The 24,126-nt window shown below is 37.5% G+C and overlaps 3 protein-coding genes across 3 annotated transcripts; all 3 read left to right on the top strand.

The window, feature by feature from the left end:
• The first annotated feature begins 123 nt into the window (after positions 1-123).
• On the top strand, positions 124-2,930 carry LOC141591984 (uncharacterized). Its single transcript, XM_074412513.1, has 3 exons — positions 124-938; positions 1,442-1,813; positions 2,222-2,930. Exons 1-3 carry the CDS (start codon positions 524-526, stop codon positions 2,581-2,583), a joined length of 1,149 nt encoding a protein of 382 aa, XP_074268614.1. The 5' UTR covers positions 124-523; the 3' UTR covers positions 2,584-2,930.
• A 15,014-nt stretch (positions 2,931-17,944) lies between these two features.
• LOC141591982 (GATA transcription factor 16-like) lies at positions 17,945-19,600 on the top strand. Its single transcript, XM_074412511.1, has 3 exons — positions 17,945-18,191; positions 18,283-18,447; positions 18,914-19,600. Exons 1-3 carry the CDS (start codon positions 18,174-18,176, stop codon positions 19,181-19,183), a joined length of 453 nt encoding a protein of 150 aa, XP_074268612.1. The 5' UTR covers positions 17,945-18,173; the 3' UTR covers positions 19,184-19,600.
• Positions 19,601-20,338: 738 nt separating this feature from the next.
• On the top strand, positions 20,339-22,706 carry LOC141591981 (uncharacterized). Its single transcript, XM_074412510.1, has 2 exons — positions 20,339-20,651; positions 22,007-22,706. The coding sequence occupies exons 1-2, from the start codon at positions 20,469-20,471 to the stop codon at positions 22,547-22,549; spliced, it is 726 nt and encodes a 241-aa protein (XP_074268611.1). The 5' UTR covers positions 20,339-20,468; the 3' UTR covers positions 22,550-22,706.
• The last annotated feature ends 1,420 nt before the right edge of the window (positions 22,707-24,126 follow it).

The following is a 24,126-nucleotide window of genomic DNA, read 5'->3' as shown; positions in this document are numbered from 1 at the left end:
AAACCCAAAGTCTGCAGACCCAAAATTGACCCGACTCGAGTGAACCGTTTGCCACTTGTAAAAGTTTAGGATGGGACTGCCACCAAGTTGCTTACTTGTTTGTTGCATTCTACCCAAGAAACTGTGAGCTCAAATTAATGGAAAAGATAATGATGATAAAGTGGCAACACCCAACTATCCGTTGAGTGTTAAATGACAACATTACCCTTATCGAAAATGATTTATGAGAGCTTTGAGAGGGCATTTCCTAGTTCCGGGTCAGGGATAGGGTCGGAAGCGACCTCGTGACAATGTTAATGTAGCTTGATTGATGCTGTCCTGCATAAACCTGTCCTGTCTTTAACCTTACTCAAAAGACAACTTGAGTGACCTTCGTTGAACATTATACACATTTGCTTTTGTTTGTTTTTTTCATCATTATTATGAACAAGTCCTCTTTTCCTTGAATAATTCTTGTCCTTATCTTCAATATATAAAAATATTACTCACATTTCATACAATGTCTTTGTAATAACAGACTAAAATGAAAAACCAACAACAATACGCTGTCGGCGAGGGAGATGATGATTCCAGCATTCCGGACCCTGACTGTCACTGGTGGCGGGCATGCGCTACCAGCGAAGAATTGTCGACATTGAAGATCAATTGTGTCGCTGATGTCGGTGAGTTGACTCCAAGGCTTAAAGTGATGAGAGAATTGGAAAGGTTAGCTATGGTGGCACCTGATGGGCTAGATGATCTTCGACATAGGCTTGTGGCGTATAGAGCTGGCGACTTGTGGGTCCCGGTTGGAGGGGTTTCGAAGGAGGGGATGAATATTCCTCCTCAAGTTACAATTCTGTTGGTTGGGTTTGCTGGTTCTGGGAAGAGCTCTTTGGTCAATCTTATGTATAGTGTACTTGGACGAGCTGGGATCATACCCTTTGCTCAGACATCAGGTAAATATACAAACTTATACGAAACAGTCTCGCGCAACATTAATCTTCTTCCGTATTTAATTGTCGCTTATATTGCATTTTTCTCTAGTCACATTTGCAAAAAAAATTACGCAAATGTTAACCAGCTTAGTTGGTAAAGTATGAGAGGTTGTGCTCCCGAGTCCTGACCTGGGTTCAAATCCCGTCTGCATCAAAATCGTCTTGATCTCTAAAAGCAATTTTCAACACAAATATGTATTGGGGTTTGTATTGTTTTATTGATTTATTCATACCATGTAATTGTCTCTCCGTTCAACCGAATTCCATGCATTTGATTAAAATACGACTCACGTAAATTTCGCAAATGTATGGAAATGATTGAACTGAGGGAGTAAATAAAGGTGTATGAATGCATGTTATAGAGTTCTTTGTATGATTGATGTTAATTCCCACTTAATATTGTAGATCATCAAATGCTAATTAAAATTTGACGCTTTTAATTTTGTCGATTTCAACTAATGTAGGGAGTTCATCGACTTCCGGGTCAACAACAATGGTGTTAGAGGAACATAATGTTACAAGGTCAATGAGGGCTGGATTCTGCGTGTATGATTCCAGGGGTTTTGAGTACGCTGATCGACACAGCGATAACCTCGGTGAGCTGTCTGAATGGACCGGCAGTGGAGTGAGACACAACCAAATGTGCCGAAGATCAGGAGATGGGCCAGATTATGTGAGCGTTGGTTCATCATCGAAATTTGCTAAGAGACAAGTGAACTGTGCCATGGTAGTTGCTAACATGGCAGAGATTTATGAGGATATGAAGAAAAATGGCGGATTTAAGCTTTTGGAGACAACCAAAGAAGTTTTCAGCTATCAGGGTTTGAAGAGAGGAAGTAAGTTCACTTGTTTGCATAATCGTCTTTTTGTCGCGCTTATGTTAAAAGATTTTCTATTCTTTGATTTTCGAGTCTAATATAAACATATACGGAGTAATAAACAAAATGGCCTTATAACCCGTCTGCTCTTATACCGTGAACTCAGAAAAATAAATTGTTCGGAAACAACTAGTTTGTGTTTTCTACTATGGTAAGTTCTGATAAAGTTTGATACAATTCTCAACACAATTTATTTTCACTGTGAGTCGTCTGGAAACGGCCTTGACAGCTTTACACAAGGGTAAGATCGCTCAAATTTAAACCTCAGAACCTCGGATTAACAGAAACTTCTGAAACATTGGAACAATGTAGTTTGAAGTTTGAATAAAGATTGCAGTCAAAATGACAGTGTTTTTTTTTCCACAGATCAGAACCCGATATTGATTCTAACACACGGGGACAAGCTAGAAGCATCGGACAGAATCAATGCTCGGGCTAAAATCTGTGAATATCTGGGAGTATCAGAAACAAGTGGAGCATATGACATAGTTTGCATGACTGAACACGGTGTTGCACCTGAAGAATGCGACCCTGTAACATCATACGCTTTAACCGAAGCTGTTTACAGGGCGCTACTAATCTCAGACATGAGCCACCGCCCTAAACTTAACTTCAAAGACAAAGCAATCGACTGGATCACTTGGTTGCTTTACTGGATCGGTGTTTTCTTTGCCTTCCTTGCAAAGATCTTCAACGGTCCAAGCCAGAAATTTAATCGTATGAAGTGATAAAACTGATAAAGTCGATTGCTGATTGATTTATGTCGAGTTTGTGAAGTGTAACTTTTTTTTTCCTTTGTTGGGTTTGTACCTGTTTTAATTTAAATTCAGGTCGAGTAGGACTAGAGCCTAGAGGGATCACATGGCGTAATAGCTCTCCCTCTTAAGTTTCAACACCGATGCACTGTGAGGTGTTGTGTTTTAACATTGTGTTTGTAAGATTTCTAATGTTAGTGTTCGATCTTTAGGCGATGACGGGAAGTTCAGATGTATGCAGCAACTTCATCCCTGTTGAAAGATCATGTCAAAGATTGTGTAGCTTTTCAACTAATAATATGTTTTAATGTTCAATTGGAGACGATGCCGTGCTAGAAATGTTGAAAACTTTTTACTTTTATTTACTCGCTTTATGCTCGTCATTTTTACATTTGTTCAAAGTTACATATACTCCGTATTAAACACGTATTTACGTATAGAAATAAATCGGTAGATGACGGGCTGAAAGTCGTATGCCTATTTATAATCACTTACTTACTAACTACTAAAACAGTAAAATAGCGAAAGTAAGAGTCGAACCCACAAGGAATGACTAAATTAATTAACGTGCCTAAGAGTAGAGAGTAAAGTAACCAGTTTAGGAGTGAATTTGATTTAGTTTGATTATAAATCTAAATACTAAGGCTAAGCAAATACTAATAAAATAGACGAATTCAGATGATTTAAAACGACTTAGAGTCAAGCATATATCCACACTCATTAACAATTGATCATTGTAAGACGGTTTCAATTACTAATCTTGATTACTCTATCGTGACAAATTCTAATTCTCCTTATGAATAGTTAATTAAAACGAATCCCGTTCTTAATCATAACAATCCAGTTTAAGGTTTAATTCAACAGCAACATTTTAATTTAGAGAATTTGATAGAGAATAAAATAATAAATAGTGCATACAATCCAATTGTACTTTAGATATTTATGTGAATCGCTCTTAAGTACTAATATCAACGTATCCCGTTCAATATTAATTCCTAGTTGTTACTAGCGTAAAGCTAATCAATAAATCCTATTCAATTAACAATACTAACAATAGAATCGAAAAATCAGTTACTAGTTGTACACCTAGCAATTATCAATCAACATTCATAAAATTAATAACTAAAAAATTCACAATAATAAAGAAGAGGAATTAAAACATTCAAACTCATAATCGCATTTAGAATGTTTCAATTGCTTGAATCCAAGAAGAAAGATTAGTTGCACATCGTCTGAAAATAACAATAATAGGGTTCTTCTCTAAAAGGCTGCGTAAGTCTTTTCTAAAACTCAAATAATAAGTTACATAGTAATAAGGTAAAATAACTAGATTAGGAAATAAAGTACGACTAATAATAATAATAATAATAATAATAATAATAATAATAATAATCGGAACAAACCGAGTAAAATAAAGAAACAAACACGAGTCTAACGATGCTGAATTACACGACCAAAGCACAAACACGTGTCAAATGTCTGTCGCGCTTCTGCCACGCTTCAGTCGCGCCTCGGTGCTGCCAAGCTCCTCTTCTCTTTCGTATGCGCGCATGAATAGCGCGCAAATCAATGTAACTTCATAGGTTTCCCGGCCCACCTATCCTCGGACTTGGACTCCATCTGTGACACACAAAACCGATCCACAGGCTCTTCTTCATCGTTTCCAAACTTCATCTTCTATTTTGGAATATCCAAGTTCTGCCATTGTTACTTCAACTCGGCACCGGTTTCTCAAATTCCATTACAAACTCTATCAAATAACTAAAGAACAAGTGTATTCGGTAGTTACACGATATAACTCACAAAGTACCGCTTTTGACACCAGAACTTCACCAATTCAACCCTCTTAATACATATTAAAACCGTCTCATCAGTAGAGAATCTAAATGAAAGTAAAATTAGCAAAGACAAAACATTACTAGACGAGAAACATGTGAAGTCTTGAAACCATATTAATTACGATGTTTCTCTGCCACATTTTTGCATCGCCAAAAAACGAAAAAACAACTCCTTTATTTGAGAATATACTTGGCTAATCTTAAATTGAGAGTTGCTATTGGTATTAATGTTCTTTGGGATGACATTCCATGGACCAAACGAAGCTAAGAACAACCATTTTCTGATTGCTCTCATATATCTAAATTCAAAATTTATATTGTTTATAATTTTACAAAATTTACTAATGCGTTATAATTATATATGATTATGATTATCGTAAAAACAATTAAAGTTCAAACCCGCAGGATGAGCGCTCTTACTAACCCTCCCCTGGTTCCGTCATTGTTTCTTAGAGGCCATTATTTTTGGATAGGGAAGATAGGAATGTGAACTATTAGCCGCCAAAGGAAGTTGTTGTAAGTGGAAAGTGAGAGGATAGAAAAGAAAGGCGAAAAGAGAGAAGAGGAGATCGAGAGGAGACAGGAAAGAGAAGACATGGGAGGGTGAAGAGGGGAAAGGGGGGATTAATGGTTAGACTATAAGGCAGAAAAAATGGTGGGAAACAATATTTCGTACGCATGAAATTATTCACCGCCGGAGTTTTTAATATAATAGCCAGTTTCCGGCCAATTGGTTGGGTTCTACAATTTTATTTTTTTAAAGGTACCAAAATGCCGGAAAATTTATTAAAGGTGGTGTTTTGCAAACACTTTTTTTATAAGGTGGTGTTAGACAAAAAAAACCCTAAAAAATCGATAATAAAGATTAAAACGATTTTGAAAACCGAAGTAAAAGTTAAGGGTCCGGAATACCTTAAAAGTGAACCAATTATTAATATATAAGAAAGTTGTTGATAAAAATGTATCATAAATCCGAAAAAAACAAATAAATTTTTTAAAAAATAAATAAAAATATTAAATATTTCAAATAAAGTTCAAACTAGACCTGGCAAACAGATCGGGTCGTGTCGGGTTCGTGTTCGTGTCATATGTAAACGGGTCACAAACCTTCCAACTCAAACCCGGCCCAATTAAATCTCGTGTCGTGTTCGCGTCGACCCACTTACATAAATGGGTCATCAAGCCTCAGCCCTAACCCGTTAATTTCGTGTCGTGTTCGTGTCGTGTTTTCGTGTCATGCCCATATTTGGAAAGTTTAAGTATATTTATGTGATGGAGAATCAAGAAAAATCCCCCTACTACTAAGAGAATAAAAATTCTCTTAATTTTCCCTCCAAAAAGCATCTAGCTAAATAAGGTAATAAATAAAATTTTCTTTCATTACATTATTATCTTTTCAATAAATATAGGGTGTTGATTTTCGCAGTACAAATTTTACTCATTACAGTACACTGTTGACAATAATACCCTTCTCATTTCCCCCTCCCATTTTCCCTCTCTAATTTCTCTCTAATCTATCATCTTAATTTCACACACCCATTTTCCTCCTATTTTACGCACCCACACCATAATAATTGTTGTCGACGTTAGAGGGAGGTGGTTTGCCGACCGATTAGGTCGCCGACTGTGGGGTTGCACTATGGGTTTAAGTGGGCAGGAAGGCTATTTTATTGTTGTACTACGTGGACATTACTATGTTGAAGACTATTGTTAATTGCTCTACTACGACATTTAGTGCTATTTTTCTTTAAATGCAGTACTTGACTCCGTTGAACGGTTATGGCGATTACCTCTGTCGTCCTTTTTGTCGGCGGGGCTTACTCATGTCGCCGACAACATCCAATTACACTAATACCGTCACCATCGCACCCCAATTAGCCCTTAATTAATTTCAACATAACCCTAATTAGAAATTAAAAGATAAAAAACCTATAACAGAGAGTCAATTCAATTGATAATAATGGATTAATGAATTAAGTACTGCTATATACTTGAATTCAAATAATTGAAGAATTAGATGGAGTTTGAAAGAGGTTAAGGATTCAACAATAGAGAAAGAGTAGAGAGAATTAGGTTTGGAATATTTAGTCAGGGGCAGACAAATGGAAAATTTGGTGCAAAATGTACTATAATGAGTAAAAAATGTACTGCGAAAATAAATTCTGTAAATAAATTCTTATAAATAAACTCTAATTTTTTAAATAAATTCATAATTATGATTTTTTTCATTAAAATAAAATAAAATTGATATTAAATTATAAAATATAAGTTGCTAAATTTTTCAGTAATACAATAATTATTACCGTAGAGAATAACTTGACACATGCTTACTATTAGCTTTGTGACAAAAAAAAAATCACAACTTAAATAAATTTTTTTATTATGTTTCCATTTCAATTTTTTTTTGTTTCATATCAAAATACAATGGAGAGTGAACTGATAAATATTAGTGATGTGCAAATTTTAAAAGTATAAATCCTCTTATATACTAAGAGAATATAACTTCTCTAAAGTTTCCCCTCCAAAGTGCTCAAACTTTTATATGGAAACAAATTAGATTTTCATGTATAAAACTAATTTTTCATTTAAAATAATCTATACATAAAAACTGTATCTCCTATTATTAACTTCGTGACGAAAAAAAGATTTTTTTAAAAAAATTGATGCAGTTAAAATTTTTTCATAAAAAACACAATTTATGGAATTATTCAATTCTTTTGATTAATTTTAATATTAGTTATTTTTTATAAAAATTCGCAAGATATAAATCTAAAATCTATAACTAATACATTAAAAATTAAAAGGCCTGTATTTACCGCGCATTTGCGCGGGATCTACACTAGTTAGGATTAATTTAGTAAACAGGTCATTCATGTCGGGTTCGTATTTAGAGAGCTCAACCCAAATCCAACCCAATTAATTATCGTGTCGTGTTCGTGTCGACCCACTTACATAAATGGGTCATTAAGCCTCAACCCAAACCCGTTACTTTCGTGTCGGGTTCGTGTCGTGTTTTCGTGTCGTGTCATTATTTGCCAGCTCTAGTTCAAACCCGCAACCTATAATCAAATACGTTCAATTTTTCTACACAAATTCTCATTTGTGACGGATACTTTTTGTTAGAAGTTTGTGACCTCTCACAAACTTCAAGTAGCCGAACAAGTGGGAAAATAAATGCAAGAGAGATTCTGAGAGATCACAAGCAAGACTTATTGATTTTTCTATTTTGCGTGCACACACATTATGGGTACTTTGTAAGTTTGTAGTTGTTAGCGGGAGCCAAGGTTTTAACTTAGCAAAGGCGGTTTCTGCAGGGGCAAATGGGCAATAGTATAACATAAACTTGAAAAATTAGCGAAAAAATTAACTAAATACATTGCAATTTTTATTTATTCGATATGGACGAGCGCTCTTACTATCCCTCCCAAGGCTCCGTCATTGTTTCTGTTCCGGGTGTAATTCCAGAGCAAGTATTGTTACCACCCGTGGCTTGTAGAATGACGTCTTTGCTTGAATCCTCCTCGCGGTCTCCTGAAACGATGAACAAACTGAGGGCTCGGCTTTGGCCGAGCGTACTCACTCCGACGCTCAAGTCAGTAAACTTAGAGAGGTAAGTTGTTGTTACTTGGCTAAGGATGTATTGTAGAGAGATAAGGAAGATATTACCAGATGAATAGTGATTCTTAGGTTAAATTGTGGATGCTTTCCTCAATGAAGGTTGAGGAGTATTTATAGACTTTCACCTTTTGTCACGTAGTGGCCAAGTGGCTAGCAGGTGGAAAGACCGTTCTACCCTCGACCGATGGACCCATGTCAGGCCGGCCGAGGGTCTTGGATGTGAGTACGCGGATATGTGCCCCGGGCCGGCCGCCTGCCGGCCGAGACCCAGGTGACAGTAGATGGGTTGCATCGGCTAGACTGTCTAAGTCGTTGACTTTGCTGTGGATATCTTTGACCTTGCTCAATGTGTTGACTTGGTCAGCGGTGCAGAATATGCCCCATCAATTTGCCCCAAGCGTAGTCTATGCCGTGGTATGGGCTCCGATGTGTGTTGAGCGTATATTCTGCGCAAGTAATTTCTGAAACTTTTCCTGTATCGGCTTCTTCTACCTCGGTCTGGTTCTGCTTAGGCCGTACCATATCCCCCCTCCACATGGATGTGTAAAGGGCTTCCGATGTGGAAAAGAAAGTGACGCTGGCCGAGACCAGGGTTGAGAGTGCCGGTTGTTTTTGAGTGCCCCCAGGCCGGTGCTTCCTAGCTTGGTTGATCATGTGGCCGGCGGAGAGCAGATACCTAGGAATTTGTTGAGGAAGATGAATAGGCAAAGAGATATGAAGGGGTGTGTTGAAGACGCTTGGTCACTGTTGCATTGATTGACGTTCAACTGTTGCAACGATTGACATTCCGTGTTTGCATGTCTGACACGTGTTTGTTCGCTGATTGGCTGACGCTTCATGGGCTGTTCCCTGATTGGTCCTTCTTCATGGGCTTTTCCCTATAAATAGGGCAGTTGTTCCGTGAATTTGGCTACCAATTTCATTTTCTCAAATTTTTCTCCGAAATTTTCATCCCTCTAAACTTTCAAGGGCTTCTTTGTCTTCTAATTTTCAGAGTTGTTACTCCGGCGAGTGTTTTTCTTCAAGGTAAACAAACAAACTTTCTTTTATTTTGTTAAGTAACTGTCGTGAACATGTCTTTTGCCGATGCCGGGACTAGCACTTCTGCGCCGGGGGGTTCCCCGTCGCGTCTTGATGAGGGGGGGATACTAGATGTCATCCCGATAAAGTCTGGGGGCCCTAGGTCTCCTTCTCCTGAAGTTGATCCTCAAATTTTGGAGGAATGGGAGGAAGATGATGATGATTTCAGTGATGATGCTGGAAGGGCTCATCCTAATGAGAGGAGGCAGTACGTCATGGATCACGGGGACGCCTGTAAGGTCCGCCTTGACCGTGCTTGGACTCATAAGTTCGCCAGTTGTTCCGGCGAGACATTTTTCGAGGGCCATTTCCACTTCGGCAGGGGATACAAAATTGTTGTCCCTGAGGAGGGTCAGGCCGTTTGTTGCCCTCCACCGGGTTGCATTGGCGTATACATGCGGCACTTGGAGTACGGGCTACGGTTTCCGCTGAATGAATACGTTATGGCCATTATTAGGGCCATGAACTTCGCCGTGGCCCAACTGCACCCGTTGGCCATTAGGACCATAGTCGGCTTTGTCTGGCTCTGTCTCTTCAAGGGAGAGGCTTCAACGGTTAATTTATTCCGTCGTCTTCACCACCTTAAACCGGTTAAATCTGGGCCACGGGATAGATACGTACCGTGCTTGGCCTTCTTGGCCGGAGGACGCATTTCCTTGCTGGCAGCAGTTTCAGTAGTAGCCGGCTCCTTCCTCTTACGGACAAGGGGAGATTCCTCCGCATCAGAGTCCCCCCCATCGGTAATATCAACGATCTCTACCGTCTCCTTCTTAAGGGGGGGATGGGAGGCGGAACCGGTGTCGACGCCGTCGCCACCGAAGACTTTGTTTTCCGCGTCCGACGCGCCATGCTACTAACAACCTTCGCCTGGGCCGCCTCCATATCCAAGCCCTTCAGTTGTTGATCCATGAGATCATTCGGCGACGTTCTGCGGTCACGGGTTAAAGCCTTAGGGTGCAAATCAGCAACGGTCTTATCCTTGTTCAGCCCCATTCTCCGAAGGATATCCTTCGACAGGTCCGGTCCAAAATGGTCTGCAAAGGAAACAAGGCAAGAGTTATGAAGAAGAAATAAATCGAAGTTCAAACAGAAACGTTGAGAGCAGAGATGGGCCTCACACCGACCCCACTCACCCTGCGCTAGGGCCGGTATGAGGCCGACATGGCAGAGCGGCTCATCCTGAAGAATGATCTGCGTTGGGGGAATCCATCTTTTCGGCACCCCACTCTTGTCCGCCTCAAAAAGCCTCATCGCCAGCTTCTCATCCGCCTTAAGAGGAACCTTGCTGGCGTCCATCTTAAGCTTTTTCCGGGAGACCCATCTATCATGCTCCGCCTTAGTCTCGCACCGCAAATTAACTTGGTGCTGGAAAGACCGGGGCAGCGGATAGTCATTTGGCACCTCAACATACACCCACCGACCTTTCCAGTCTTTGCAGGAAGAAAGTTTATCAACGGAGACATAACCCGGCTCCATTTGCACACTGTACCATCCGACGCGACCAAATTGTTCCGGGTGTAATTCCAGAGCAAGTATTGTTACCACCCGTGGCTTGTAGAATGACGTCTTTGCTTGAATCCTCCTCGCGGTCTCCTGAAACGATGAACAAACTGAGGGCTCGGCTTTGGCCAAGCGTACTCACTCCGACGCTCAAGTCAGTAAACTTAGAGAGGTAAGTTGTTGTTACTTGGCTAAGGATGTATTGTAGAGAGATAAGGAAGATATTACCAGATGAATAGTGATTCTTAGGTTAAATTGTGGATGCTTTCCTCAATGAAGGTTGAGGAGTATTTATAGACTTTCACCTTTTGTCACGTAGTGGCCAAGTGGCTAAAGGGTGGAAAGACCGTTCTACCCCTCGACCGATGGACCCATGTCGTGCCTACGAGGGTCTTGGATGTGAGTACGCGGATATGTGCCCCGGGCGGCCGCCTTGCCGGCCGAGACCCAGTGACAGCCGATGGGTTGACGGCTAGATCTGCCTAAGTCGTTGACTTTGCTGTGGATATCTTTGACCTTGCTCAATGTGTTGACTTGGTCTGCGGTGCAGAATATGCCCCATCAGTTTCTTATAGGCCATTATTTTTGGCTATAGGGAAGATTGGAAAATAGGATTTAAATGGGAAATATTTGAAGATTAGTGATATCAATTGGTCTCCCTTGTGACGGGTTACTATTTGTAGCGGATATTTTGTGAGTTAAAATGGTAACAAAATGGGTTAGTGGAGAAAGGGGACCACATGAATAGTGTTACAGAGAGAGAAAAAGTGGGTACTTTGTGAGGTAAAATGGTATCCGTCATTCAAGAGTGACGGATATCTGCCGTCACAAATGAGATTTTGTGTAGTGATATAGTGTATATGGAGACCAGGTTGTCTAGTAGCATAGGACAAAATTGGCAATTTAAAAATACAAGTGTGTCGCTCCATCAGCACCACCAGATATTGTGGCCCGGATTTTGTCTCTCTTTTGTTCTACTTTTTCCTCTACTTTTTCCTTTATCATTCTATGCTTTTTTCTTTTCACAATTTTTTATTCTATTTGTTAATTTTCTTCATATAGTAATTACCTTTTAATTTCCTTAATACTTTTACATCATGACATGCTTCTTGTTGAGATATGGCATAGGTAATATAACAAATTTATTGATAAAATTTAATATTTCAAAGTATAGTACACTTATACATTTATATTTAGAGTCTTATTTTTTTTGTGATGTATGCCAGACCTCCATTAATTTTAGAACACTCTTGGTAAGATAAATACATCGATAGTAAGGAAGACTAACTGGATGTCTATAATAGTTTTGTACTCATGACCTCATGTACACTATGATTAATCATTAATGGAATATCCTACATGGTACCCCTTAATTTTTCGACTTTCTACATGGTATCCCTATACTTTTTAAAACATACACGATACCCCTAATTGTTGTCATTATCACTAAGTGTACCCCTAAACTTTATTATTCGTCAATAAAACTCAGTTTTAGGCGTTAAATGATGACTTGGATGCGTAACCAAACATGTCATTTATTATCCCATGACATAAGGACTCTATTATGCTCAATATCAATCTTGATCCTAATATTTATTGATATATATGGGCTAAAAAAATTTGACGGAAAATTTATTGATTCCCTACCAAATTATCACGTCTAAAGATAGATAGTGAGCCTAATAGAGTCCTTATGTCATGGGAATGATAAAAGACAAGCTTGGTTACGCGTCTAAGTAATCACTTAACGCCTAAAACTAAATTTAATTGACGGAAAATAAAGTTTAGAGGTACACTTAGTGATAATGACAAAAATTAGGGGTACCATGTATGTTTTAAAAAGTGTAGGAAAAAGTGTAGGGGTACCATGTAGAAAGTCAAAAAATTGAAGGGTACCATGTAGAATATCCCATTGTTAATTCTCATATAATACGGGTTTTTTTTACCAAAAAATAATTATAAGACGGTTTTTCAATAATACTAATATAAATAAATCCGTTTTTTCATAGCTCTCGGTCACTCTCTCAGGATACTCACACCCTTAATTAGTTAGTAAGAGACGTTTTGAAAAATTGTGAAGAGTACACTTGAAACTTGAAGGCCTTTTGTGATCACTAGCTAGGACAATTTAAGTTGGAAAGGAATTGTAGAGGACAACTAATCAGTGTCGGGTACCTGAATATATTTATAATCTACTACAGTATATTAACGAATCAATGTCTTAATCATGCTCTAATCATATAGAATCTAGACAGATGTTTATGTCACTCGTGCAACTACCTTTTCTTTCATTTATTTTGGTCAATGATTATATACATAATTGCAACTGTTACATTATGTTTTATACTTCCTCCATTCAACTCCACTCTACCACTTTCCTTTTTCACGTTTGTCAATGCGTGTTTTACGCGCTAAATATCGTTAGCTACGTATTTGCAAAAATTATAAAAGTTAGATATTTTTAATGTACTCGTAAAGACGAATCAAACAAGATCCCACATAAATATATTTCCACTTACCTATCGAGAGAGAATCGAGATTGAATACACAATTGTGAATAGTGTACAAAAGTGAAATAGATAGAGTGGAGTTGAATGGAGGAAGTACTTGTAAACAATTAGTTTTGCTTTATGAAGTAAGTTCACTAAACCCCGGAAGAGTTGTCTAATGTCAACAATATTATGCTCTAAATGGATGGCCCCTCTAAGGGTAACATAAATTCTCATTTATAATGGACAAAATTCATCACTTTGAAGAGACGTGAAACAAAGGGTTAAATGAAAGGGTAAGTGGGGAGGGGTTGTGAGAAGTCTATTTGAAGAGACCGTCATAAGCAAGACTCTTTATAAGGGTAATACTGGTCCGACAGGTAACTCTTTGTTGTGCATTTGTTGAACCCTGAAGGAAAGTCACAAACTCTTTGTTGTGCATTTGTTGAACCGTCAGTGCTTGATGTCCCGAACTTCCTTTGGCTATGCTCGAAACCCGAGTTCTTTCTCGTTGTAGAACCTTAGCTTTGGAACGGCCTTTCGGATGCTCATTACTAGCGGTGGCAAAAGATTTTCGTCCTCCGGGTGTTGAAAATCACGCAACAAGTCGATGGCTGCCCTTCGGTAAACCGGGTCACCATCAACCAGTTCCTCAAACATATCATTATCATTTTTCGGCATTTATTCAGGGCTGTCGTACACCAATGTCTTCCAAAAGACATGAACATCCTCAAGATGGACCCTCTTACCTCTACTCTTCAGAGAAACCAAGTTGCATGCACAAGGTACTCCATGAGTCGTTCGTAGCACGTGCCCACATCGATCCTCCAACCCGATAACCAAACCAAGTCCCCTCATAAGTTCTTTCTCCATTATCTCTATGACCCTACTATTAGACACGATCCCATGCAACAAGGAGAAAGTACGAGATGTTATCCTTGGTCTACTCCTTGAATCTTCGAGCTCTTTTCTAATTTTGGAATGTTGACCTTCGAGCATGGAGTGGATACGGGATCACATGGTATCAAGTGTCAGATGACTACTTTTCAACCAAGCCTTCAATAGGGAATGGGCTGATTTAACACGGGAAGTTGCCGTGTTACCAAGATCGATGGAAGCACTCGTGTTACCAAGAGGGAATGAGCTAATTCAAACGTTGAATCTTAAGGTCGTTCAACCATGGTCAAACATTGAGACTCAACGTTCAGCCATGGCCAAACGTTGAGATTCAACATTCAGCCCATGGTTGAACGTTGGGTTTCAAGTTTTGTCCATGGACTCATTGTTGAGTCTCGACTTTCAGTCCATGGGTTGTATAATTTCTTATGTACGCAAAAAACTCGCAATGTTTACTCCAATTTAGTAAATACGTGACGTAATTCAAGTAAAGAAATGAATAAACGATTCGGGAAAAAAAATTAACGAAATTAATAATGCGATTAAGTTGTTAACGTACCGCTGATTCAGGTTTCATCATGCCAATTGTTGTTTGTTTTTTATAATTCAATTGGTTTTACTTGAATTGAAGAGAAAATAGTGTAGAGAGAGAAAGTAATGTCATTGTGCAATAGGCATTATCGTCTTTTGGAATGAAAACGTCGTCGATGAAAATCAGCCCTCTATACTTAGGGACTAGACGGATAAGTTCATTTCTGCATTTTATTTCTCTTGTTCTCGGTGTGAACATAAAACTAGAGAGCCCATCTTGTATAAATGTCACATGTGAGTCCCACATTGGAAAAAGACGAGAGAGTTATCTAGTTTATAGACCAAAGACATACTTCTCCTATTGCCAATTGTTTTTGGAATGAAACATTCTTAGACTTATGAACTTGACTCTCCTCTCCGTATATGGGTTCGGCCTAGCCCTGGTAACGTAATCTTGTCATGGTATCAGAAGACATGTTTGTGTTCCGTATGTATGGGTGCGGCCCAGCCGCAGTAATGTTCGTATGTATAAGTACGGCTTAGACCCGGTAACGTAATTTTGTCACTTTGTACTTCAATGAGGGTTGAGTTCCTCGCTTTACTCGCCAATCCAGAAGAGCTAAGTAACTCCGTATCGATAAGCAAACAATGTAAGGATCTCATCAGGGCGAGGAATGGACGATTAAGTTAGAGCGTACTTAGAGGCTTGCCAACCGTGAGGTTGATTCAAGCACAATTCTCACCATTTTAAATTATTCACCAATGGAGTTTCGTTTCATTCTTCGTGAAGACATACTTGGGTAGTTATTAATATAATGCAGTCTCATTGATTAGAGTATACGATAGTATGGTATATTCTCGTGTACCTAACTAATAAGCAGATTATTAGTGGTAACGTAGATAGTAAACTAATGTAGAAAAACCTACACTGTAACTAATATAAGGATGTGTTTATCATCAAACTGTTCTTGAATAATTTTATAATTTATTTAAAGGACTAATTTAGACTATTATATTACTCCACTTTATTCCCAAGCCGATACTCAGACACGGGAAAAATTTTTACAACATGATGTTAACATAAGAGACTCTCTACTCCCCTCATATTTTACTATTCATAACTCATAAGCTTTGGATTATTTCCAATACCTAACTTAAAACTTCAATATGAAGTTCCAATGTGATAAGATCATTAATTTGAGCAATTTTTGCTTTCCCTGGTGATAGAATACATAAAAAGTGGAGTATGTGATGATTTTGATGAAGAATCAAAGTTTGATAAAAACTAGCTCATACAACAAAAGCAGAACATAAAAGGAAAAACAAAAAGTAAAAAGGCAAAACTTACGCAAAATTAAAATCTTTCACTCAAAAGTAATATTCTTATTTAAAAGTCAAATGCAACTCTCTAACGCATAATTTTAGCGATAAGATAAAGTTATTTACATTTCTAAATTCTAATTGCGTTCGATTTACCACGTGCATTTGACCGCGCAAATAGATTGAGTCGTGTTGAGTTTGTGTTTATGTTCAGGTCACATGTAAGAAGCTCATGAACCCTTCAATCTAAAGCCGGCCCAATTAAATCTTGTGTCGACTCACTTACATAAATGAGTTATCAAGCCTCAATTCAAACCTATTAATTTCGTGTTGGGTTTGTTTCGTGTTTTCGTCTCATGTAATATTTTGGAAATTTTAAAAATAATAAATGTGATAGAGGATCATGAAAAAGTCGCGACTAATTAAATCTCGTGCCGTGTTCGTGATTTAATGCACTATTTCAGTCACTTCTTTACTCCCTTTATTTCACAATATAAAAGTAAATAAATGATTAAGACAAAATGAAACATACCGAAGCCGTTACTCTATTCGCTTATTTATCATCGACACAAATTGACAAATTGTTATAGACTTATAGTAGATTATAGGGAGTGTTCTATTTCACTAATCCAATGCAATTACTATTTACTACCCCGAGTATAATTAAATGAAATGAATCATATCACGGATTATTACGAATGATTTTTAGTTACTGCAATCAATCAATGTATGATTAATAAATGTGAAAGCAATTATTCGAAGATGAAAATCTAAGAAAAATACTCTGCATCACCTACTTACGACATTGTACTCTGTATTTTATTTATTATGGCTCTGCCTTTTCGTTTAAGGGGATACCCTTAACATTTCGATCATCAATTCCAAGGAAAAAAATGAATAGAAAACATGTAAAACTCATGCTAACCTAACCCTAATTAAATTGGTCAAACTTTACATTTGACTGTTGTTTGTTTAGTTTCCTGACTGCCATAGTGCCAAGTCCCCTAACACAAATCAACATTTGTATTTATATTTCAAATGACTAAATTACCCCTACCTAAGATATTACATATGGCTATTTCTAGTTTTGTAGTTGCATTTACAATGTGAATATGAATGTAACAATATATCTAAGAAAATGTCAAAGGTTTAAGGACATTTTTTTTAAGTAATAGCAAGTCTTAGTTTGAAACGGAATATCCGTCTTAAATCTTAAAACGGGTCAAATACTATCACATGCTGATAATAACGACAATTTTTTTTTGGCATTTCAATGGAGGAGGAAAAAAATCAATCAATCATTACTACAAAACTAAATGGCTAGTATTTGTCTAAGCATACAAATTCCCAAAGCCATAAAATTAGAATCTACTCTATTGTCTTCACATCTATGTATAATTTATATTTAATTACATAATCAAAGACATTTTCTCAAGTATAATTTATATTTTCAAATTTATTTAATAATTATGTAAATCCATTAATAATATATTTAATGTGTCTTGCATTTTATTATTAAAATCTTTTAAATAACCAATAAAGGCTCAAGTATATATGACGAAGTTTTACACAAGATAAATTGTGAAACAGAATTATCTAGGTCAACGCTATTACCAAATAAGGAGCAAATGTGAAAACAACGTGCTCATACACACGGATCTTCTAAGTTCTAATGCAAGATTCAATGCATATAACACATGATTTCCCTGTCAATCCGATTCACGATTCTAAAAGATATAATACGTGTATACAGACGTTACAAATTTGACATATTCAGCCACAAATCCGCAACTCCACAAAATACAGAGTATTATCTTCGTTTTAGTATTGCATGCTATAAACCACGTATTTTTTTTATTTTTTATAATATTCTAGAGATAAAAATACCATATTTGCTCCAAAGAAACAAATACTTTCAAGATATTTTTCAAAAATAAAAATAAAAATACTCCTATAAATCAACAAAGGTCCAAGGGTATTTAAGTAATTCCAAAATGTAAGCCCAAAACATACTAGGGTTCGGCGATCAAAGTCTCTTAAAACATCCAACCCTTGAAAAAAGAAGCGCAAAACACAAACACACATCACACTATACCCTTTACTTTAAATACCCTGATTTCTCTTCCCTCTTTTTTCAATTCCTCCTTTCAACCCGCCGCAACCTATTCTTCTCCTTCCTTCTTCTTCTCTCCCTCTCTTTATCCCGCCAAATATTTTGATCATTCTCTTCTTTCTTTGATCACACATTTATTTTCCAATCTTACCCTTCTTCTCTAATCCCTCTTAACTCATGGATCTCATTGAAGATGTAAGTATTCTTTGTTTATTCGTGTTTCAAATGATGATTCATGTTAGTCGACTCCGTTTTCTAATGTTTGATTTGGTTTGGTGTTTTTCAGTGTGCTTCTCCATCTGATTCTCAAAGCAGCAGCAGCAACCACAGTAACTCAAACAGTAATGGTAACTCAAACAGTAACATTAACAACAATGGTGAAGTTAAAAAATGTTCTGACTGTCAAACTACTACTACCCCACTTTGGAGAGGCGGTCCTGCTGGTCCCAAGGTAATTTTTTTCTATTTTTTCAACTTTTTTTACCCACCAGACCCATTTTCGTCATTTCACTTTTGATCATTTAAATTTCAGTAATTATTGTGTAACCCTTTCTCTTTTTTTGTAAACCCTTCTCCGTTCCTATCATTTATTTATCTTATATTTAATCAAAAGATAAACAAATGATTGAGACTGAAAAAGTATAGAACTTTTTATATTTTTTACCCACCAGACCCATTTTGGCCATTTCACTTTTGATCATTTGAATTTGAGTAATTATTGTGTAAACCCGTCTTATCCTTTTATATACTCTTTTCGTTCCAATTATTTGTTTATCTATTTTGATCATTTAAACTTTATATAAATAAATAATTAGGACGAATGAAGTATAAGACTGTTTTATTCAATAGTTTAATTAATTTGTGTTTGAATTTGCACATTCTCGGGGTAATTAATTTAATTTAATTTTATGTGTCAGACATTATGCAACGCATGCGGGATAAAATTCCACAAAAAGAGAAGGGCACTTTTGGGAATAAACAAGCAACAAAAAGACGACAGCAACAAATTGAAGAAGAAGACTATTATCAAAAACAATAATGATAACAACAATAATATTGGTATGCCATTAAAGATTAAAGTAATGCAATCTGGTATCCGAAAAAGCGGTACGAATAATAAATTTGGTGAAGTTGAACAAGCTGCTTTGTTATTAATGGCGCTGTCTTATGGCTCTGTTTATGCTTAATCACGTCTTTAAGTTAAGACGGTCTTAAACAAGAATCGGTGAATCATGATTATGGAGATGAAGATGATTTGAGAGAATATATTGAGTTTCCAGTTTTGCCCCTGCATCGACAACGACAACACACAATATTACCGTTTTCTTCTCCTATCCTTTAATTTATTTGTTCGATGTACTGATGGAGTAGTGCGCAGCTGTATTTTTGGTTTGGTTTGAGATTTTACAGTTTTGCCCTTGTTAATTTTAGGGTTTTAACAGTTTTGGCCTTTAGAAGGGTGTTCTAACTAGGGCATGGTTGTAATTTGGAATAGTAGTCAAAAGCCTAAGAGGCAAGAGTAGATAGTAGCCGATATTTCTAACTTATGTAGGGACCGGACCAATTGAGTTTTCTTAATCAAATGCGTTGCCCCATTTTTGTTACTTTTTTTGAAATTTAAATTTCATTTGTTGCGTTATTTCAATGGCGGTAACGTTTGTTAGTTCATGTGTTTCATTTACGTGTTTCATCTTATATTTCGTAATCGTTCTAATGACGTGTGTGATATAAGGTGAAACATGAAACTAGAATAGAAATCTGAACTCGGTGTACTATCGTTGTACCAGTAATGTGCGATGTAATTCATAGAGTTATGGTCACGTAGTTGCTTATATTGATTAATAATATTAGTGTTAGACGGTTAGGGAGGCAATTGTGAAAGCGACTCATTACAAGTCATTCATTCTTTACGATTGGAATTTAACGGATTTGGGCATAATACATGATGACATTAACATCTCTCAATATGGCTTCGACCAAGATTACCTAATTCGCTCAACCAGACTGCAAATTGCGAATTACATCGAATTATGGTGTTTGGTTATAATTTTATCGAATTATGCTCAATTTTGAGCGAATTGCGTATTGGTATTACGAATTCGAATTGGTTATATTACGAATTAGATAACCGGCTTCAACAGTTCTGAATTAAGATAAATTAGGCCGAATGGGTTATATATGTCCTGAATAAATCGAGCCTTACTAAACTCGGAATCGGCTCAAATTTAGATAAGCTTCATAATAGTCAATAGACCTGAAAAAAGGCCCAAATAATTGATCCAGAGCCCAAAACACCCAAAAAAGGCAGAAAAAAGAGACACGTAACACGTAGTCAAAATTCCAGAAATCGCTCGAACAATATTCCACGTCGATACTCTACATATTATATTATGGACCAACCTAGCTTCAATGGCGGTAGTTACATTATTATACATTGATTAACACATAATTACAGCATTGAAGGTAATTAAGATGTGGAAAACAAGTTTGTTAAGAGTTAGTAGTGGAAGGATTAAGGGAAGTGGTGGTGGTAATTTGGGAATATTAATAAAAAGAGGTTATTCAGCAAGTCAAGGAAGTGGTGATACACAAGGTTATGTTCCTATTCCTACTAATCGTACTGCTGATCCTGCTATTCATTCTAGTGATCCTCAGGTATGCATTTATATCTTCTTTTTCCGCTTAAATCATACATCTATTCTTACTTGTGATGAAAAGTGACTTGTTACATTTCAGTATCTCACAATCATCTTCCCTTTTTAACGTTATTTGAATCAGTTGTGAGATGTTATAAGCTTATGAGTTGTGATGCGTCACAAATGAGGATTTGTCTTAGTTATAAGAGGATTGTACTCTAAGATACCAAAGACGAAGCTAGGATCAAATGTTACCTGGGGGCGATAATCTTACTTATATTTCTAATTATGGTTATCTATTTTGAGAAAAATTACCCGGGTAACGAGCCTGTTTCACCCATGGATGCCATCTAGTTTTGGATGATTTTAACCGAGATAAATAAATAATCGAGATATAAGGAGGTACTAGTTGATGACTTGATGGGTTGCGGATGAAGTAAGGTTCATTATTAACCGGTACAAAATAACGTGAATATAATCAGAAATTGAATTTAATTAGATCTATCTTGTTTCATAAATTTGAACCTTAATGGGCCCATTAGGCCATTGTACTTGTTAAGAACAGAAGTGACCGCTCTGAACTCTGGAACTATCCAGCTATAAAGCTGATTTGGTCCAACCAAGATCCAAGCTGTACTTTCAAAGAATACCAATTAGACCTGGCAAAATCAACCCGACCCGAGACATGAAATTGACCCGAACAGCCGCACCCGAATGACACCCGAAACCCGAATTAACCCGACCCGATCTTTTATAGACCCGTTTTAACCTGACTCGAAATGACCCGACCCGAAAAAATCCAACCCGAAAATGACCCGATAAAACATAACTTTAATTGGCCCCAAAAGACTTGAAAAACCCGAAATGACCCAACCCGAACTAACCCGAATATTTTAGAGACCCAAAATAACCCGACCCGAATTGGCCCAACCCATTCCCGATTTGCCAAGTCTAAATACCACTACTTGGGTGAGGTCGAGGTGGCCTTACTTCCGAATTTTATAACGGCCTTAACATAAAAATTTTGTAAAATAGATTTATACCGAAAATGTGTTAGTCTAGTGGTTAAGACGGAACTATTATGAACAATAGGTCTCAGGTTCGATTCCCCCCTCCTCTTACTGTAATGCGACTAAGCTTTGTTCAACCGAAAAAAAAAAACATCCTCTTCAATAATGGTACGGAGTAATTTACATGAAACGATCAAAAGACTTGATGTTCGAAATTGTTGACTCGATAATAAATCCAAGATTTGTTGATCAATTCTTGATATTAATTGAGCCTATATATCAGATTTTCGATGCCTAACCTTATTGAATGTTGTCACATTTTCCTAGTGTTAGTTACGTGCTTATTAATTATCCGTGTGAACAGGTTGAGGTCAAAAATGGGTCAGACCCACATAAAACAACCCAAACTGAATCCGAACCATTCACTCCACCTAAACCACCAATCGCCTCATCACCAAAGCTGGAGCACACAGAAGTGGGCCTATCCTCAAAGCCCAACACTCACCAAAAACGCAAATCATCCAGCCAATCAGCCCAGACCCAAACCCCGCCTGAACCCGTGACCGAGATCATATGCAGTGGGCCTGTCTTAGACCCATGGCCCGACAATGAAGAAAACCTGAAGGCCCAAAATAAAGCGCAAGAGGAGGACAACAAGGAGTACTTCAAAGACCATAAGGCGTCACCATTGTCGGAAATAGAGTTTGCAGATACAAGAAAGCCGATAACACAAGCGACGGATACTAACACGAGTGAGGGAGTAATAGTGTTTAAAGAGGAACAACAGGATACCGCGGAGGAAGCGTTGTTGAGGGCTGCTGAAATATGGAAGTGGAATAAAATGAGGGGTGACCCTGATTCTCCTCATGGTAGGGTTCTTAGGCAACTTTGTGGTGAATCTTGGTGACTTTAACCAATTTTCCACCGTGTCGTTGATGTTGTGTACTTGGGTATAGTTTGTGGAACGTAAAATCTTATTTGAGACGTATTAAGCTTAAGACGAGCTCTTTGTATTCGAGTGATTCGTTGTGTCATGTGTGCTAGTTTCATCAATTATCTTGTAAGATTAAGATCGTCTTGTTAACCATACCAACACGAAACACTTGAACTACCTTGAGATGCAAATACCAAAAACAAGTTCAATCGATCCAAGTTACAACCAACGTGGATTGGCCGGCAAATATAACGATTATCACTCAAAATCGGCTTTATAGCGTGTTTATTCAACTAAAATTGCCTAATTAGACCGACACTATATTTTGATACTATTAATGTTCCTTTTATAAACCTTAATATAAAATAAAAAAAAAAATACCCCAACCGAATATCCTGATCCATTTTGAAAGACCCGTCCAAACGCTCTTTAAATATTCACAGTCTTTCAAGCTGTGTTACCTTGACTCTTCGAGACGTGTCGAGTGTTAGATACGGCTATTTTGTGTGAATTTTTTAATTTTTTGGTCTTAAATGAATGTTGACGTGGCACGTAGGTATTGTTAGAATATATGTAAATGTGTTAATATTTACATTTCCTTATTTAGTGTATAATTAGTTACATAATATTAGCCTAGAATATCTCATTCATATGAGGTTGTAATTTGTATAAATACTCTTATTCTGTTAATGAGAAAGGCAGTCATTGATCTTCTTTCATGGTATCATTTGCTTAGGGTTTTTAATCCGATTCAAATATACGCTTCCGCCTCTCCTTCTTCTCTCTTCTTTTTCTCGACCTCTCGTCACACACAAATGGCTCCGGATGCGAATGCTAAATCTTCATTCCATCCCGCTCTTACTGTGAATAACATCAAGAATCACGTCACCGTCACACTAGGGTTGGACAATGATCAGTACCCGTTGTGGGTCATTCTCGTCCTTCACCTCCCCTTGCTCTCACGGCTTATACCGACGCTGATTGGGGTGGCTGCCCGGATACACGTCGTTCTACTTCCGGATATTGTGTCTTTTTAGGAGACAATCTTATTTCATGGGCCTCGAAACGACAGCCAACCTTATCACGCTCTAGTGCTGAAGCTGAGTATCGAGGCGTTGCAAATGTCGTCTCCGAATCTTGTTGGCTCCGAAATTTACTCGTGGACTTGAAAATTCCAATGCCGAAAGCCACTTTGGTTTATTGCGACAATGTGAGTGCTATCTATCTTTCTGGCAATCCGGTTCAACATCAACGGACAAAGCACATAGAAATGGATATCCATTTCGTCCGTGAGAAAGTAGAGCGTGGCGAAGCTCGTATTCGTCACATTCCGTCCCGTCATCAAATTGCCGATATTTTTACTAAGGGTCTTCCCTTGATTTTGTTTGATGATTTTCGGGACGGTTTAAACGTTCAAGTCCTCCGTTCCAAGCTATGCGGGGTGTGTTAGAATATATGTAAATGTGTTAATATTTACATTTCCTTATTTAGTGTATAATTAGTTACATAATATTAGCCTAGAATATCTCATTCATATGAGGTTGTAATTT

The sequence above is a fragment of the Silene latifolia genome, chromosome 7, assembly GCF_048544455.1.
Source record: "Silene latifolia isolate original U9 population chromosome 7, ASM4854445v1, whole genome shotgun sequence".
Classification (NCBI taxonomy): domain Eukaryota; kingdom Viridiplantae; phylum Streptophyta; class Magnoliopsida; order Caryophyllales; family Caryophyllaceae; genus Silene; species Silene latifolia.
Note: the sequence above shows the minus strand (reverse complement) of the source record. Positions and strands in the feature narration are given on the sequence as shown.

Bases quoted from the DNA above. Each gene is read 5' to 3' on its own strand.
- LOC141591984 (XM_074412513.1), top strand. From the start codon at position 524: ATGAAAAACCAACAACAATACGCTGTCGGCGAGGGAGATGATGATTCC. The intron at 939-1,441 runs GTAAATATACAA...CAACTAATGTAG, and splicing joins ACCCTTTGCTCAGACATCAG to GGAGTTCATCGACTTCCGGG. The intron at 1,814-2,221 runs GTAAGTTCACTT...TTTTTTCCACAG, and splicing joins TCAGGGTTTGAAGAGAGGAA to ATCAGAACCCGATATTGATT.
- LOC141591981 (XM_074412510.1), top strand. From the start codon at position 20,469: ATGTGGAAAACAAGTTTGTTAAGAGTTAGTAGTGGAAGGATTAAGGGA. The intron at 20,652-22,006 runs GTATGCATTTAT...CCGTGTGAACAG, and splicing joins TTCATTCTAGTGATCCTCAG to GTTGAGGTCAAAAATGGGTC.
- LOC141591982 (XM_074412511.1), top strand. The intron at 18,448-18,913 runs GTAATTTTTTTC...TTTATGTGTCAG, and splicing joins GCGGTCCTGCTGGTCCCAAG to ACATTATGCAACGCATGCGG.